This window comes from Panthera uncia (genome assembly GCF_023721935.1).
Source record: "Panthera uncia isolate 11264 chromosome B3 unlocalized genomic scaffold, Puncia_PCG_1.0 HiC_scaffold_1, whole genome shotgun sequence".
NCBI lineage: Eukaryota > Metazoa > Chordata > Mammalia > Carnivora > Felidae > Panthera > Panthera uncia.
Genome location: NW_026057582.1, coordinates 8,068,313 through 8,086,744, shown reverse-complemented (window position 1 = coordinate 8,086,744; position 18,432 = coordinate 8,068,313). Strand labels below are relative to the sequence as shown.

The 18,432-nt window shown below is 44.1% G+C and overlaps 1 protein-coding gene across 3 annotated transcripts in view; it reads right to left on the bottom strand.

Annotated features, from left to right (window-relative positions):
- ATG2B (autophagy related 2B) overlaps window positions 1-18,432 on the bottom strand; it is a 74,325-nt gene that overhangs the window by 7,905 nt on the left and 47,988 nt on the right. For 2 of the 3 annotated variants that reach the window (XM_049612201.1, XM_049612200.1), the window contains exons 30-41: window positions 16,784-16,986; window positions 15,318-15,544; window positions 14,536-14,644; window positions 13,420-13,614; window positions 12,334-12,435; window positions 7,146-7,224; window positions 6,630-6,837; window positions 3,354-3,423; window positions 2,903-2,985; window positions 2,228-2,349; window positions 1,821-1,975; window positions 801-950 (exon numbers count right to left, since the gene is read on the bottom strand). In XM_049612201.1, the coding sequence (XP_049468158.1) occupies window positions 801-950; window positions 1,821-1,975; window positions 2,228-2,349; window positions 2,903-2,985; window positions 3,354-3,423; window positions 6,630-6,837; window positions 7,146-7,224; window positions 12,334-12,435; window positions 13,420-13,614; window positions 14,536-14,644; window positions 15,318-15,544; window positions 16,784-16,986 (1,703 nt within the window). Of the gene's footprint in view, window positions 1-800; window positions 951-1,820; window positions 1,976-2,227; window positions 2,350-2,902; window positions 2,986-3,353; window positions 3,424-6,629; window positions 6,838-7,145; window positions 7,225-9,300; window positions 9,394-12,333; window positions 12,436-13,419; window positions 13,615-14,535; window positions 14,645-15,317; window positions 15,545-16,783; window positions 16,987-18,432 lie in introns of those variants that run through there. The other variant, XR_007453598.1, reaches the window with a different exon arrangement.

Below are 18,432 nucleotides of genomic sequence, written 5' to 3'. Positions count from 1 at the left end.
AGAGGGAGACACAGAATCTGAAACGGGCTCCAGGCTCTGAGCTGTCAGCACAGAGCCCGACGCGGGGCTCGAACTCACGGACCGCGAGATCATGACCTGAGCCGAAGTCGGATGCTTAACCGACTGAGCCACCCAGGCTCCCCTAAAGCAGTGTTTTAGGGCAAAAACGGCAACTGTCTACCAACAGAGAAATACGGTCATACAGTAAAACGCTGTAAGACAGTTTAAATTGAATGTACACATACCAACATGGATCGATCTTGAAAGGCAGACGTTACACAGCGATACATACACGGTGATGCCATTTATGGCGACTTTCAAAATATAAACAACAGTGCGTGTTGCTCAGGAATACATACATGATAAAACTGCAAAAATGTGTACAAAAAACCACGTACCGCCTTCAGGACAGTGGAGGCATGGGATCGGGACGAGAGTGAGCGGCTCACCTGAAAAGCTGTAAAAGCTGCACTTCTCAACAAAGCTGAGCAACTACAGCGCAGTGTGACTCCCGTGTCACAGCCGGCTGCGGAGGGCACGTGCTGGTCTCCGCGACCCAGCCGGCCTCTGCACGTAAGGAGAATCGATCTTTCCTCTGGATCATGACCCCTCTTGTGAGCCCATCACTACGTGGCCCCAGTCTCTGACCTCATGCAGATATCTGCACTCGCTACTGGGAGCAATTCGAAGTCCACTCTCAGGGATCGTCAGGAACAAATCCCAACCACGGAACGCTCGTTTGACAAAAGCCAGGAAAGCATGCCAGCTGCTTCCGCCTCATCCTCTCAAATACCACTCACCTCTTTCACAACACTGTAGGCCTTGGCCACACCTTCCCGCAGGTCCACTGGCTGGTGGGCCAGGCGGTGATGAGGAAACCTTTTGATCTTCTTGGGCTCGATAGAAAGGGTCCCAGGAGACACCATGTCATAAGCAGTCTCTGCTGCTGCCTGGATCATTTTATCAGAAAGAATGAATCAGAGGAAAAGTCTGCACACGCCCCGATGATGTACTTGGCCAAAAGAACACAGGGACCCACAGGCTCTAACACAGGCACTTCTGCAGGGGCTGAGTTCTTTACAAAAAAAAACAAGAACATGAAAGGGCACATTAAGAATTAATTCCTAGGGGACGCCTGGGTGGCTCGGTCGGTTAAGCGTCCGCCTTCGGCTCAGTCATGATCTCACGGCTCGTGGGTTCAAGTCCTGCGTCAGGCTCTGCGCTGACAGCTCAGAGCCTGGAGCCTGGTTCGGACTCCGTGTCTCCCTCTGTCTCTGCCCCTCCCCTGCTCCTGCTGTCTCTCTCTCTCTCAAAAATAAACGTCAAAAAAAATTAATATCTGGATTGATCAGACTTTTTCAGTGGCTCCTCTGTCCTCGGAGAACACTCTCCATGTTACCAGGCTACTCAAGAATGCCCTGTCTGTGAACAACCAGACAAGGTCAGCTAGAGCTCAATACTTAATGCAACAAACCTTAATACATCTGCTATTTGATCTGCAATGATTTCTTTACGTTTAGCTATGATCTTTTCATATAAAGGAGGCAAAATAAATCCTCGACTAACTTAAAGGTCATAATTTAACTGAAACAGGCAAACAAATTTGACACTGCATTCCACTTCTTTATTCTACTAATTATTTAACACCGGAAAGCTAAGCAATAAAAAAATGAAAAATTAACTCATCATAAATAAAATACCTACTCCAGCATTTTGTATAGTTTCACAATATCATTTTAAAAACAAACAAAAAAGAACCCCAACCATTTTACAATAAGTCCTCCTCTCTGTACAGAGGAAGGCAGGCTGTGGGGAGATACCTGTATGGTCTGAACCATTCTGTTTGTGAGTTCTAGAGCAGCCATCGCTGTGGAAGTGCCAAAGGAGGCGGCGCCTCTCTGAAACCCTCGGACGATGCGCCCGTCCTTCCGGTACTGCTCGATGGGTAACCAGACCAAGTCCTTCAGGCCTTGCACTAGAACGACAGTCGATACAGGGAAATCAGGAGGAGTGATGGAGCCCGGGTCTCTGCCATCACTCTCACCCTGGGGTTTTTAACCTGAAATGGGAGGCCAAGTGTTCTTACAGGTGTGCATGACCACGCATGTGAATTTTCTAGAAAGATGGTCCGCACAAGGACTCTCAGAGGCATCCACGAACTCCAAGAGGGTTAAGAATCACAGATCAGGCAAAAGAAATCATCTTTTGATTAAAAAAGAAAACTCACCTAATTGTACTAGAGAGTGCATAGGCCCAACGCCTCCCAAGATCCCCGGTAGCTGGTTCTTCTTAATGTCCGTGAGCCATTCGGTGATGGCATACGAAAACAATTTGTCAACACCTAGCAAGCTAGAGCAAATGACTATTAGTGTACAGAAAAGAGATTTGCAGGTTCAGATATTGTAGACATTCAGTCTGAATATATTACACACGGATGTATGGACACACGTATAATCTGGTTTAACATCAGTAATTTCTATGAGGCCTAGGTAACCAGTAGAAGTGTGTTCTTCCGCTGCTCTTATTTCTTGAGCACCCAGGGATTAATTTTATTCTGGCATCAGATTAATTCAATGTCTATAAATTGCTACAGGGCTCCCAGCTACTAAGAGCCATCACGCTATGAATTTCCAGTCTTTTTGCTAAATAAACTGATTTACAACTTTGGGAAATTATTTAAAAATAACTATAGCTGTTTTTGAAAAATCCTCCTCTGTCCAAACTACTAGTACTCTCTCAGAATAAAAAGTAGCCCCTAACTGGGAAGCGTCCTCTAAAAACGAGCTCTCTGCAGACAATACTGGAAAGCAATTAAATTATTTAAGAAAACTCAGCATTCAATTTGTTGTACACTAACTGTACTAAATCCTCATGTACCGAATCATGTACCGAATGAACCTACCCGTGCCGGTAGAAGAGGCGCTTCAGCTTCAGTTCGGAGCAGTTTAACTGGGCCAGACCGATCAGGATCCCCGCTAGCGTGCCCTTTAGGATTTAAAACGGATTGATGTGTAGATTGAGAGACCTCACATGTAAAACAGTTGCTACTGGGGAAAAGCAAAGTAACATTCATTCACGAATAAAGCTAGAACACTTAAAATATTTACGAAAAAATAATACACACTTAATAGGACACATGACACAACTTACAACAACTGTACTCATGGGTTCTTAAATGACGTTTACTTTAAAACCAGAATTTTAAAATCTTGCACATCATTTCAAACACACATAAACTATGACAGGAAAGGTTTAAAAATTAACTCCTAACAAAGAAAAACAAAGAGATAATTAGAAAACAAAAAAACAAAGGAGATAATTTTGTGGAGTATATTTATACAAAGTTTCCAAACCTGATCCATTGACACGTGTTTGCCGTGATAATCAAGTCGAATAGGAACTTCTGATGTGAATCTAAATTCTCTAAAGACAGAGAAAGGGAGTTATTTATATTCGAAAGTACTAACAGCTGAAATTAGATAGAAGTTAAATTTATTCAATTGGAGAATAAAAAACGAAGCCACAAAATGATGGGGATATAATTATCTGAAAGCCTAAATAAAGGGGAATGTTTTTTAGCTCTACCTTTTCTTTTTTTTTTTTTTAATTTTTTTTTTCAACGTTTTTTATTTTTATTTTTGAGACAGAGAGAGACAGAGCATGAACGGGGGAGGGGCAGAGAGAGAGGGAGACACAGAATCGGAAACAGGCTCCAGGCTCCGAGCCATCAGCCCAGAGCCTGACTCGGGGCTCGAACTCACAGACCGTGAGATCGTGACCTGGCTGAAGTCGGACGCTTAACCCACTGCGCCACCCAGGCGCCCCTAGCTCTACCTTTTCTTAAGGTAATATGTAATATAACAACTTAACTGATGTTTATCATATTCTACATTAGATTTACTTAAATTTTCCTCACAAAAATCTTTTCCTAGTTTACTAAATAATGTTCACTTTAGAAAAATTCATTCTGGCAGATATTCTCCATTTATACAGGGAACAAACTGATAAAAGCAACCTTCAAGATTAAACCAAATGATATAATCATTACCAGAAGTGAAAAAAAGAGAAGAGGTAAGGGATTTAAGCTCCATGGTGAAGCAGAAAGTGCCAGAAAACCCAGCCACGAATTCCAGTTTTACCAGTTATATATGATGCGATCGTGGGCAAGGAACTTAAACTCTGAACCGAAACATCTTTGTCAGTAAATTTTTATTTTTTTTTATTTTTTACTTTTTATTTTAGACAGAGCGGAGCAGGGGAAAGGGGCAGAGAGAGAATGTCAAGCAGGCTCCACACTTGCCGAGAGCCCGACAGGGTGCTCGATCCCACGACCCTGAGATCATGACGTGAACTGAAATGAAGAGTCGGGACGCTCAACCAACCGAGCCACCCAAGCACCCCAAGTCACTAAATTTTTAAAATGCTACCTACACTGGTGGATTTTAGTGAGCATTCTTGAAATTAATGCTGATAAACAGGGTATCAACATACAGACACTGGGAGTTCTGTGACAATGAAGTCATAATTATATACCGATGGTATACCTCAAACAGAAGAAGCGGACTTCCCCAAGCTGGACTGCACATTGGACTTGAAACACAATTTTTCTACAGAGTTAATGTCTGCATTTATATCCTAAGCCATTCCACAAAAGCCCAGTTTAACCCACAGTAAAATGGAAGTGCTGTGTTTCCACCAGTCACTACAAGGAGCCTGGGACCCCAGGTCATCCCCCGTCTTCCAAATACACATCTCCATTTGGTTTCTCCATTTGGTTTTCTCGGCAACAGCCCCTTGACGCCTGCCTCCTCCGTCCGCACTTTCTTCCCCATGGCACAGAATATGACAAATCATCTATTTTATTTACTCGTAATGTCAACTGTATAGGGATTTTTCTCTACTTTGTTCACTGTGCCTAGGACAAGAGCTGGCATACACAGAGCAAGAGCTCAGTAAGTATTATGGAATGGTTGGGGGAGGGGGAGCTATTAGGCCATCACTTAGAAAACGCACTGGATTTGGGATGAAGACCTGTGTTCTGGTCTTGACTTGGCCACTGTGTGGTCTTGAGCAAGTCAACTCACTTCTCTGGGCATTAACTTCCTTGTCTATGAAGGGAGAAACCTGGGTTATATCACTAACTACCACCCCAGGGTCCTAGGCCCTCTAGGAGCTTTTGAGTGTATACACAGAATTCTGTAAGCAATTTTAAATAGTCTAATGATAAAAATAAACATTTGCTTAAGTAAGTAAGGCGACACAAGCTGACTAAATAAAAAGCATCCAACCTCTTTGCTTTTAGGCCAGAACTGTTAACAATTCAATTTCTTTTGGACCGGTTATCCAGTGTTCACAAAAAACAAACCGGTATTCAAATGATTACTTCGGGTACACAATTTCTTGGTAGAAACAAAATAAAAGAGATCCTTCTTTCATGGTGAAAGGTCTGGAACCACCAGAGATCATCTCTCCCAGGATCTTTCCAATTCTCATATTCGGTTATTTTTTTCCCTAGTTCCTAGAGTACAGAAGATATATAAAACATGAAAGCACTTTAAAATAGTTACACTGCCTGCTTTGAGCCATAGCCAAAGTGTAACCTGAAGTCCACGTGGAAAGACAGAACTTGGGGACCATCGATGTCAGCAGGAGTACAGAAAACGAGGGGAGTAGCTGACAGTCCCTCACAACACAGGTGGCCTGGTCATCATCCTCGCTCCTTCCAAAGAGCCAAGGCTCCACGCCCACCATCAAGGGCTGGGAAAGAAGGAAGACGGGGAGAACGAATGGGTCAGGAAGCGAAGGCCAAACTGCAACGTGCGAGCGGCTGGCTGGGCCGTGGGGCAGTAACTCCAGCAGACGGCGGCTGCGCAGGGGACCGGACTTTCCTGACAGTGCCGACTGAGCTGGGGAGCGAAGGGTCAGGAGAGACAGGACAGTGCCGGGGAAGGGCAGACGGAAAACCGCAGAAAGTTCTCACGTGGGAGGAGGAAGCGCAGGAAGCCAGGGTGTGTAAAGGACACCATGTTTGAGGAGGTGCAAATACGCCATCACAGGGGCTGGGAAGAGGGCCGAGGAGGGGGAAGCGGCAGCTAAGAGGGAAAGGACACTCCTGCTCCAGAAAAGATCAGAAGGAAGGGCTCCTGAGCCAGGGCTGCTGTGTGTAATCAAGGGGTGCGGGATGCGCGAGGCCCGCCTGTAAATAAACACACCAGTCGACGGTCTGGCAGGCACAGAAAAGCTGGCGTAATCTCACGATTAGGGAGTGGTACACGAACACATTCGAGAACAACTTGCAGGGGCACCTGGCAGCAGTGGTGGGAGGGGACACGGGGAGGGACGGGGGGGTACGGGGGGAGGCGGGCGGGGCGCTCAGTCGGTTGAGCGTACAACTCTTGATTTTGGCTCAGGTCATGATCTCATGGTTCGTGGGTTTGAGCCCCATATCGGGCTCCGCGCTGACAACACAGAGTTTGCTTGAGATTCTCCCTCCCTCCCTCTCTTTCTGCCGCACCCCCACCAGCCCGGCTTTCGCACCCTCTCTTGAAATAAGCATTAAAAAAAATAATAATAATAAACCTTCAAAAGTCTAAAATAGCTTTACTTGTTATCCAAATTAAGTGATTTACCTAAAAAACACAGGCTGATCACTAACTGCTGCTTCTTCAGCTGAGAAGTCCTTCTGTTCCTCCCTGTTAACCACTTCCACGGAGCTGACACTGGTGTTCTGGGAGGGCTGCTTTGGCCCAGGGAAAGAAAGAACGAGATTTGGCTCCTTTGAGGTGCTTAAATGCCTCGGCAAACTGCAGGTGACGTCCGCTCCAGGAGACTTCTTAACTGCAAAGGTAACGTGCACATTGAAGATCCGTTGTGCTTCTTCAGAGCACCCGCTTAAAATCCAGGTAGCTGTAACTTGTGTTGCTATGTTTCACTTAATAAACGCAATTACCGCTACAGAGAAAACGGACTTCCGCCTTTTAAGATGTCACTTTCACATATACTACGTTCACGAAATATGAAAAACACACACAAAACACACTTCTATAAATCGGAATGAAGACTGGAAATACACTCTCAAATAGGCTTCAGAACAAATCAATCCAAGCACTTGTTACAGACATTTTCAAACTACACATATTTAATACCTTCTGGATCTGGAGCCATGAGAAGCTCTACTTCTGTCGAAAGACTCGTGAAGAAATCCTTCAGGAAGAACAAGGCATCCTAAAGTGAAAAGATGCAATTATAACCAAAGGGAAGGGAAGGGAAGGGAAAGGCAGATTGATTCTAAAACTAAAAAGCCAAGGGTCTTAAAGTCCCATATTTGACTTCTTATTCATCTACAATCTTTACTGTGTGAGGCGTTGCTCCTCTTCTCTCTCTCATCTAATCTTAAAATGAGAAATCTTAAATGTGAAAATTAAGACACAGAGGGGTTAAAAATTACATAGCTATTTCTGAATCAAAATGAATTTTACTTTTCTTGGAAATACAGCATTCTCGGTCTTCAACACCAGCTCTCACCGCAAACCGGCGGTGGTGGTAATACCGACACCAGCAACAGCTGGTGCCGCACAAGTTCTCACTGTCTTAACGTTGCCTTTACCGCCATGTTATGCTGCCTTAATACGCGTTCTTCCTGGAACAGGGCACTCAGAATCAGTAAGCCCACTCAGTACGGTCTCTTCTGAAATTCCATAGGAACAAAAATGCACAGGCCTGTCTTGATGTCATCTGAATAAACCGTATTTGCCCATTATTAGCAGCCGCATTTTACCTCCCTCCCTCAAGCCAACAAATCCATTTTGGAAAATATGAAAATGAAATGCCTGAGCCTCTTCTTTCTAATTCTTCCCTTGCCTTTGGAAAAATCCTAAATAAATATAACACGTTAATATCGCACCAGAAAAAGCGATGTGACAGTCAATTACAGGGCACAATACTTGGTGGCATACCAAAAGTTTGGTAATTCCAAGGGATCTGATCAACTAGTAACCACATTCACCAGAAGTATAAATGATGGAAGTTAGAAAGGTATTTTCCTAGGTAACATGGCATATGGGAGACTGAAGGATAGGGCCGAAGAATAAGCAGCTACTTATGGAAATATTCTGGTTCTGCAGTAGGGTAGTTGGTTCATGATTTGTTCATTATTTTATTATGCTTTACACACGTATATAACTTGTTGTTTACATTACATAATAATATGCAGATACACGTATGTATATATACACCCATTTAATATATATGTGTATCGAGAACTAAATGTTAACAAAGTTAACCTAAATGTTACCTGTCATTATTGGACCACTAGATGGCGATATTTTAACACTATAAATGCTTTGACTCCATGACTGCCTTCAAAAAAAAAATACTAGTAAGAGAAAACTCTAGGTAAAAATATGCTCTAAAAGGGGCACCTGAGTGGCTCAGTCGGTGAAGCATCTGACTCTTGACCTCGACTCAGATCCTGAGCTTGAGCCTCACGTCGTGCTCTGTGCTCACAGCACAGAGCCTGCTTGGGACTGACTCTCTCTCTCCGCCCCTCCCCTGTGCTGCGTGCTCTCTCTCTCGCTCTCTCTCAAAATAAACATTTTTTTTTTAAAAAAAGGAAGACTACAGAGACAGCGGCTTTTATCCATTTTTACTACAAATGCACAAAACAGAAAAGGGGTACTAATCACCAGCGTTTCAATGTTCTCAGAAGTTTTGATTTTGTTATTTATGCTACTCTTTACAACTCGATAAAACCTGATTTTAAAACTAGCCAGAAACAGACCCTTCACAAATAAGTGTACAAATGTCAAAGCAGCACATGAAGAGATGCTTAGCACCATCATCAGGGGAAATCCAAATTATAACCACAATGAACACCAAATAAGACAGTTCAACACACAACACCAAGTTTGGCCACAGTGTGAAGAAGAGGCAGCTCTCACCTGCTGCAGCGGGAGCATACGATGGTGTAACCGCTGCGGGGAACAGGCAGCTTCTCACAAGAGTCAAACACACATCTGCCTCGCGACCTGGAAATTGTTTACAATATCCAACACGAATGGAAACCCAGATCCACAAGAAGATCTGTACACTAACTTCATAACAGCTCTATTTATCAGAGCCAAAACCGAGAAAACCACGCAAATGTAAATCAGTAAGTAAACGGATACACAAATTGTGGTACAGCCGTACGGTGAGGTCCGTACTCGGCAATAAAGGGGAACAGACTGAACAGAAATGAACAGACCTGCCTCAGCACAGAGGGAGTGCGTGGCAAGGGAAGCCAAATACATTTCCACTCACACGAAGTAGTGGGACAGGAAGGCTGACCCGCGGGGACGGGAAGGAGGTCAATGGCTACTGGTGGAGACCGACTGCAAAGGGGCCCGGGGGACTCTGAAGGGAACAGAAAATGTGCTCTGTTTCAACTGGTGTAGTAGTTACTCACGTGTGTATCTTAGTCAAGCTCCAACGGTACACCTAACATCCTGGCACTTTACTGTATGCAAATTATACCTCCATACAATCAATTTCTTAAAAGTTTAAAAAAAACTTGGTTTATTATTTTTGCAAACAGACTACAGTTATTCTAGCTTTAAGGTCCTATGATACAAGACATTAACAGTACAATATGACTTAAAGTGTTAAAATAATTAATTTTCATGTCATACTCAGGCAACTAGGCAATGATGCTAAAAAAAACCCACCAATATGCAAACTGGCCCTGCCACGTATTCACCGTTTCCAACCTCAGCCAAGCACAAACTCACCTTACCAGAATGGCCTCACACGTCCTCTCACACCCTGAACTAGACCCTCAATGCCTTTACAAAAAGCTTCGTGTGACTAACTCCACTGCATTCCTTAAGACCCACCTCAAGTGTCACCTCCTCCAGAAAGCCTTTCCTGATCACCCTCCACACTCTTCTAAACTCCCAGATGGCTAAGGAGCCCTTTCTGCTGAGGTGTAACATGCTCTGCCTATCTTTACCACTTGTACTCACCACAGGGTGTTTAAAAAGTCCTCTGTTTTATGTTGGTCCTCCCCCCACCCCCACCGCCTCGTACAGAGGTCTTTGAGGATGGGTGTTTGCCTAGCTTCGTATCTCCAACATCTTAGCACAGAAGCTGGGACAAGGCTGGCATCCAGCAGATGATCTGGGGTTAATAAGCATGTCTTCCCTATGCAGATTTCCAGGCAGTGAGACACTGAAATGGATCCCAGACTAGGAGAGTCAGGCAATCTGGCCTCTTCATATTTCAGATCCCAAACTGCCTACTTACACGACCGTCGTCATCCACTTACCCTCCCCCAGACGAAAACCACCCCTTCCACCTGGTATCCTGCCTGCCCTACGGGTACACCGAGCTTTGGAAGCAATGGCACTGAACTTCAACGGCAATGCAGCTTTTTGAAAACGTGAGAAAACAGTGTGTGGCTTTCATACTTGATCCAGTTAATAAAGTCAGAGATATGTTCGCTGAGAAAAATATTACTCAAAGCACAGTCGTTCAACCGATTTGTTTTCAAAAGAAAACACGGAGAATGAGAGTAATTGGTTTTCTATCCAGATGACCATTTGCTATCTCGAACTAAGGTGGGGGGGGGGGGTCGGCGCAGTGAATCCCTCCCCAACACTTGGGAGCATGGCTGTGTTCTCCTAGGGTTCACATCTTGGGGAATTATTTCCTGCTACTCCTCAGTTACACCATAACAGTTATTTGTTTTCTCAACGGTTAATATTTTCCCATTTCAAAATCACAATGCTTTATAGCTCTGAGTAAGAAATTAAGCCCACTATTAAAGAAAAAAGCATATTAAAGGAAACCGGGCTAAGTCTGGCAAAGTCATGCTTTAAAGATGCATCTCGCACAAATTCTTGCTCAGGCTGGTGAGTTCCACAGATCAAACTTCCCATAAATACTTCATCGTATCCCTATTCCAATACAGGCCAATGTATGGATGGACCAAATTAAAATACGGGCGTGCAAAGATATTCTTCTCCTAACGAGAGAACATAAATCTCAAGTGCGCATCAGCAGGACCGTCCCAGCTCAGAAGCGAACAGTATTGATGTAAAGCCGTGGGGAACTTCTGCGCTTCACGAGACTTTTCTGCTTCCCACATACTCTCTACTTCAAACCTGAGCTCACAGCAACGTAGGCTGGGACGGGGCAGTTTTGTTATTTCAAAAGCAGGCTATTCTAACAACTCCATTTATTTTCTGTTGTCACGTGCTTCGGTTAGTAAGAACAACAGACCTTTAACACCGTGCGCCAGGCACCAAGCTAAATATTTAACGCTCATTATCTTATTCAATCTTCATTTTTACAACTGATGCTACATCTATTACTTGGATTTTTACCAGCAAAGAAACAGAGGCGTGGAGAAAGAACCTGCCCGGAGCCACACAACCAGGACAAGAGAACCGAGATGCAAACCCCGGGCCCGGGCCCCGCACCACCAGGCCGCACGCCTCTGAAGCACCACGTGGTCATGCACCTTGAACGAGTGTGCCCAAGAGGTGCCGGCCAGGTTTTACACAGCCGAGTCAACGCAAAACCCGCAATAATCTGATGGGATGCTCGCTAAGACATGGCAAAGTGCATGTCTTTCTGGTTTTCCACAAATCTCTGCTGCGTGTGATCTCTTTCGGTACCAATTTGGTGATCGGCCAGTCTGCCCAGGGCAGTGGGAGTTCTCTTCCAGGTGCTGCGGTTAAGACAAAACCGCTCACGGGGCGCCCGGGTGGCTCAGTCGGTTAAACGTCCCGCTTTGGCTCCGGTCATCATCTCGCCGGTTCTTGAGCTCGAGCCGCGCACGGGGCTCTGTGTCACCAGCTCAGAGCCCGGAACCGGCTTCGGATTCCGCGTCTCCTTCTCTCTGCCCCTCCCCCACTGATGCTCTATTTCTCCCTCAAAAATGAATAAACATTAAAAAAAAATTTTTAATTAAAAAAAAATAAAAAAGACACAACCGCTCTTATCTTTCAATCACAGATAGGAGGGAGTCCTTCAACACTCCCTGAAAACACCTGTGCACCTGCACGAGCGTGTGTACGTGAGGATGAGAGCGTGGGAAGCAGGTAGTCAGTGCTGCGGCACGCACGCGACGAGGAGACAGGGAATAACATCGAATGTTTACCCGCCAACAGAGCAGGTCCCAAACGCCTAACGCGTCCACCCTGCTCCTCACCAGCAGAACTCTGCTTCAGCTACGCGACTTCCGTAAAAGTGAAATCGTGAGCATTTTAATTCTCCTAAATTGAACCTCTTCTTCCGGACGTTGGACATTTTTAAAATCCCGACTCCCTCAAGAATGTTTGCGGTACAAACCTGATCAATATTGAGGCGAAGTGGCATCAGTGACACTCTTAGGCAGCATTCCTGCGGTGACCTGCCAGACTCCGGGCGCACATGTAACGCTTTCACTGTCAACTACGAGAGGAGAAAAACATCCCCCCCCCCCCCCCCACAATATCACAACCTCGTTCTCATTTAAAAAGGACAAACAGAAAAGAAAAGAAAAAAAAAAAAATCCCATTTCTCTTTCTGACACGAGAACTAGCCGTGGAGTTGTTGACCTTTTCCCTTACAAGCCTGACTCAGACTTTTCTGGGTCACACGCTCCCTGAAGAGTCTCATGAGAGGTATGGGTTCTCCTCAGTGGACAAGACGCGGGTGACGGTGTCGTCTCCTGGGGGTCTGCTGGGCCCCTGAAGCTGACTGCAGCCATACTCCAAAGACGGCTGCTGTGACGTTTTCTTCCGGCGAGCCTGAGCGAATCATTTCTATTCCACTAAAACTTGCAAAGTGTTCGAAATCTGGAACATTTCCAGCTTCCAGCAACACTAAGTATTCTGTGTAGATCACTATGGACTTCTGGTTTTCCTCAGGCATCAATATGCTGGCAATTATAATTAACGGACCCTCCAAGTGACGTGTAAAATAATTTTTAAAACATAAAACTTTAAGCAGCATATTTAAAAGGGATTTTCATATTAAAATGAAAAAAAAAAAACAAACAACCCAGCAATTTTCCCCAGTCTAAATCTTCTGCAGTTAGATATAATAAAAACACTTTTCCTTGGGGCGCCTGGGTGGCTCAGTCGGTTAAGCGTCCGACTTTGGCTCAGGTCATGATCTCACAGTCCGTGAGTTCAAAGTTCAAACTTTGGCTCAGGTCATGATCTCACAGTCCGTGAGTCATGAGTTCAAAGCCCCGCGTCGGGCTCTGTGCTGACAGCTCAGAGCCTGGAGCCTGTTTCAGATTCTGTGTCTCCCTCTCTCTCTACCCCTCCCCTGCTCGTGCTCTGTCTCTGTCTCAAAAATAAATAAACATTAAGAAAATTAAAAAAAAAAAAAAAAAAAACCACTTTTCCAAAACTAATACGACAGAAAATAGGAGGTCTTAAATCTTACCATGTTGGAATGAGCTTTTCGAGGCATCTCTTTACTGCAATACAGGTACAAAAACTTATTCATTTGTGATGTTGCCAGACGATCTCGAATTTCAAGATCCTGCACGATGAACACCTGCCGGGAGACTGGGTGCTCTAAGAGGCTGGACTCGCATTCCGGCTTGCAAGGGGGGTAGACCTCGTGCTGAAACTTCACCTTCACAGCCAAGAGGGAACACACAGCAATTTTTACTTTTTATTCAAATTAGAATTCCTCTTTCAAATGCAAAACATCCCTCACCATTTTTTGAATTCTCACTTTTGGAGAACATAACAGTTCTTTATTTGTTCACGTGTTTATTGATCTATGTGTCCCCGACAAGGATAAGCTTGACTGACATTTCTTATTTGATCTTGGCAAACTCCCTATCCTTTTCAGGCAAAACCCTCAACAGGAGTAATACACACGATCAGCACCTTGCGTACCTATGAAATTGCTTGAAAGTGAATCAACGCATGCAGGGTTCAAGTCCCAAAGAGGGAGGCGGGGGGGACGATCCTCACCACAATATTCCTATGTTAAGTACCCTAATATAGGACACTGGGCACAATCCCCGACAAGCTGAAAGCATTAAATGCATATAATGTCATTGGTGGCCTGAACATACTGGTCCCTGACATTCACGAGGGACTCACAGAGGTGCCATCCAACGGCAGGCCCTCTCACATAGACACTCAAAGGCAGTGGTTCCCCAAGTGTGGGCCTGGAAAAGGGAGTTGTCAGAATCGCCTGGGGACTCATTAAAAATGCAAACTCACGGGCCCCACCTCAGACCTACTGGATCAGAAACTCTGGGGCCCAGCAACCTGTGTTTTAACAAGCCCTCAAGGTGCTTCTGACCCCTGCTCAACTCTGAGAGACACTCCTCTAGGGAAAGCCTGGGAAAACACAAAACCCCTCAAACTTCTCAGAACATTTAAGAAAGAAAAAGAGGTAAAAGTTTTACAGGACCCCTTGCACTTTTCCAATCCAGAGGCGTGGGGCTGGTGGCTCAAGACCACAAGGTGGGGGTGTGACTCCGAACCCCCATTAATGCTCCCACTTCAGGCGCTTTTTTCCTTCAAACTGCCATCTCACCTTGCTTAACTGTATTTCCATTAAAAAGTCATGGTTTCTTCCTTTTCCCCCACACACCATGTTACGTCCATGCCTCGTGGGTGTGTGAGAAGGTGAGCTGTGAGGACTGCTATAAATGGAGAAAAAACAAACAACAACAAAACCTTTTATTGCAGGAATATTCAAAGAAAGGCAATGAATGACCTCAGGAAAAACAGTAAGATAAAAAGAGAAAACTAAGATTATAGAACCATCAACATGTTGCCACAAACTGTATTTCTATGTGTCAAAGCCAAACACACATTTAACAAGTACTTCAGGAGCCTCGAGCCCTAGCCTAGCACCCAGCGGGATGCTGGAGAGAGTCAAGGGCACACATGGTCCCTGCCCCCTGAGGCACAGGCTTTACTGCACTGCCCTCACCTGCTCACATAATGGTCCTTCTGAATGGAGGCCAGGGCCTGGGTCTTATTCATTTTGGTGAATGTGCCTCTAACACAGGCTCTGGCACAGGGTAGGTGCCCCAAAATTGTGCTGAATGGAAATCACTTAAGTTGCCTTAGTTTGGTAAACATACAAACAATGCGAATAAGTTTACAAATGAAGAGCTTTTATATTAAAGGAGTAACTTAAATCACATAGTTTTCAATACTACTTTATTAATACTCCTTAAAATGACAAATTCTACGTATGCTGTGAAAAGAACATAGTGGCCTGTAAAAAAAAAACAAAACAAAAAACTTCTAGTAAGTTTTTGTAGAAACTTGTAGAAACAAGAAAAATTCTTGTAGAAATCAACTTACATATAACTTTTAGCTGGAGAAGTAGGAGGGACTGTTCCAAAATCCTTTCCTCCATATAGATGCCAAACAAGAGAGACTTCTTTAACAACATACCGGACGACAGGGATGGGAAAGTGCACTGGGGCTTTGCTTGTATCTGTCTTCTTAATGGGCTGACTAAAATAATTCTCTCTTATGACAATTGCATCATCAACCATTATTTTTACAATTGGTTCTTCTTCCTTCTCCTACAGCAAAGAAACAGGGAACACATCCTATCTTGTCGCAGTAGAAACCACTGATTACGCTGCTTATCTCAAGATTTCTTGATTCTGCATTCTTTTTAACAATAATTTCAATATACAAAACGGGGCTAGTTACAATGTAGTAATCACCACGTTGGATACTCTGCATTAACCATAAAATGGACTTTCTGTTCTATGTAAATCATTCCATAAAAAATTTTTATAGTCTTCAGTTTGGCTTTTACTATTTGATAATAAAAAAGGCACAGATATAGCAAGTGTCTATTTGTGTGTATGTGGAGGGGGCTTTATAGTTCTCTAATTCAAAGTCAGTATTACATTTCAAACTTAACGTACTTCAACATGCTGACCAAATTACCATGATCCTAATGATAAACTTGTTGAGAGTTTGACTGCTTTTTAATTTTCCAGGATGTAGTAAAACAAATACACTTACCTGCCAAATCACTACTGAGCAGTTTAACACATATATACACTAAATGGTGATGCATAAAGTTCCATTTCAGCACCAATGCTTACCCATTTCAGTAAACTGTGGATTCATTAAATCCAGACCATCCTTTTTAAATATGAGCATGACTCTCTGGGGTACGTGGGTGGCTCAGTCACTTAAGCCTATGACTCTCGATTTCGGCTCAGGTCATGATTTCACGGTTCGTGAGATCATGCCCCACGTTAGGCTCTGAGCTAACAGTGCAGAGCCTGCTTGGGATTCTCTCTCTCTCTCTCTCTCTCTCTCTCTCTCTCTGCCCCTCCCCAACTTGTTCCCTCTCTTTCAAAATAAACAAACATTAAAAATAAATACATTAATGTGAGCATGACTCTAACATGGAAATGATACGTATCAACCATCCATCAGCCTTCACACAAACCAGATCTTATCTTTCCCAATTCTTGGACTAGCAACTCTAGATAGCACTCCTTTCTGGCACTTTAATACTCTGAAGAGCTATCTTACTACACACAACATCTGCAGCTTAATAATCTATGTAGAAAATTTTGCAAACATAGAGCGTTCTTCTCTGAGTTTCTGAGAAATGTGTCATAGAAATAGTAAAGTATAGCAAACATTTGCAAAGCCTCCATGATAAATTACAAAATGAAGTCATTCTCAACTACAAAGAGTTAAAATAAAACCTAAAGACTCTTTTTCAGGTCCCCTTTGGTCAATTTTACTTGCAACACTACCTTAAGGCCTCAGTTACATGATCCATTTATTACCTGAATAGTTGCTCTTGGTGCAAAAAGAATGCAAAAGTCGTCATTCTCAGTGGGAGCACCTGTCATTGCATCGCTGATCAGGTGGTGTGTGAACGAGGTGTAAGCAGGGCCGGGCTCCTGAGACACGTTCCCACTCTCATCTGGAAACAGGAAGAGGTCTGAACAACACGGCTCCTGAATCTGAGATTTTTCATTCAAAACACCTAGGTAAAACAAACAAAAACCAAAAAAAAAAAAAAAAAAACCACTCAATTTTGGCACATTTTGAAACATCGACAATAATGCTCGGTAATCGTTTTGACCACATGTCAGCTGCACACTGTGTTGAACGTTTTCACCGGCCATATCTCATTTCTGTCTGACAATAACCCTCTGGCCACTACTAAGGAAACTGACAATAAGTTTGACGTTCTCCAAGCAAACAGTGAATGACGGTCTCATAAAGTCATAGAGAGTCTCCTCCTAGTTATTTGGCATCAGTGAAGCTCAGAAATTCGGCAGCAGCTGACTAGTGTTGACTGGAGGCTCCTTAAAGCCAGATTTTCATATGAACAGCTCTGTCCTGTGGGTGGAGCTCTGGAAGAAGCTTCTGGGACAATAATGCAAGGGGAGGGAAAGTGGTTACATATGGCCGTCCCTCCCCTAAAGACTACAGGAAATCTCTGCTTCTGGAGGGGGGTGGGTTGGAAACAGCGGCCACGCGGTTTTCGGCCAGGGCGTGGTGCCGTGTGACAGATGGGCTACTTCATCCGGTGCTGGAGAGCCCAATGGGACACCTGTTCTCAGGTAGCTCTGTCAATGTGAAGTTCACAAAAGACCGCACGTGCGCCAAACCTGAATGTGAACGTACGTTTCTGTGCGTTTCTCCCGCGTATCTTTCCCCATTCAGTCATTCCAGCCACTGGATGGACGGAGAACGCGAAGATGGATAAAGTGCCACTTTAGCCTCAAGAGGCTCCCAGACCAGATTTTAAATTCTTCTAAGTTACTCATCCCTTGTAAGTGCCTGGTGCACCAGAATACTGAAGCTGTCCAGTAAATATTCGTGAAATATTCTTTCCCACATAAGGAGGTTAGCTGCTAATGTTTATTACAGATAATGTAGCACACACAGGAAGCTAAAAAAGTTCCTGTTTGTTTCCTGAGTTCTAATTTATTCTAAATTAGAATGAAAGCAACATTTAACGCTAAACTTTTCTAATACCCGGAGATAATCTTTTAAAATTAAGATTTTAGAATATGTAGAAATGACTACGTTCATCCAATTAGAAAACAAACACTTTTTAGATGGATGCTTCAAAGTATTTAGATGCTTCAGTCTGGCTATCAAGGCTCTCTCACCGGCTGGTTCCTCCCCGCCTCTCCACCTTTACTGGCCAATTCTTTTCAATGAGAAGGGAGCTTGTGCTCCAGTAACCGCCTGGGCTGTGAGATAATTAAGGCTTGTGCATGCTTCCGTGCCTCTGTCAACGTTCATGATCCTGCCAAGATTACCTCCTCTCCCTTCCACATACCTAAACCCCGTCCACTCTTGAAAAGCCAATTCATGTCACTTGCATTGAAGCCTAATGAGATGGTTCCCATCCCTCCTGAACAGCAGTTGGGGGATGGTGACACTTTCTGAAGCTCTTTCTCATGTCGTTTCTCAA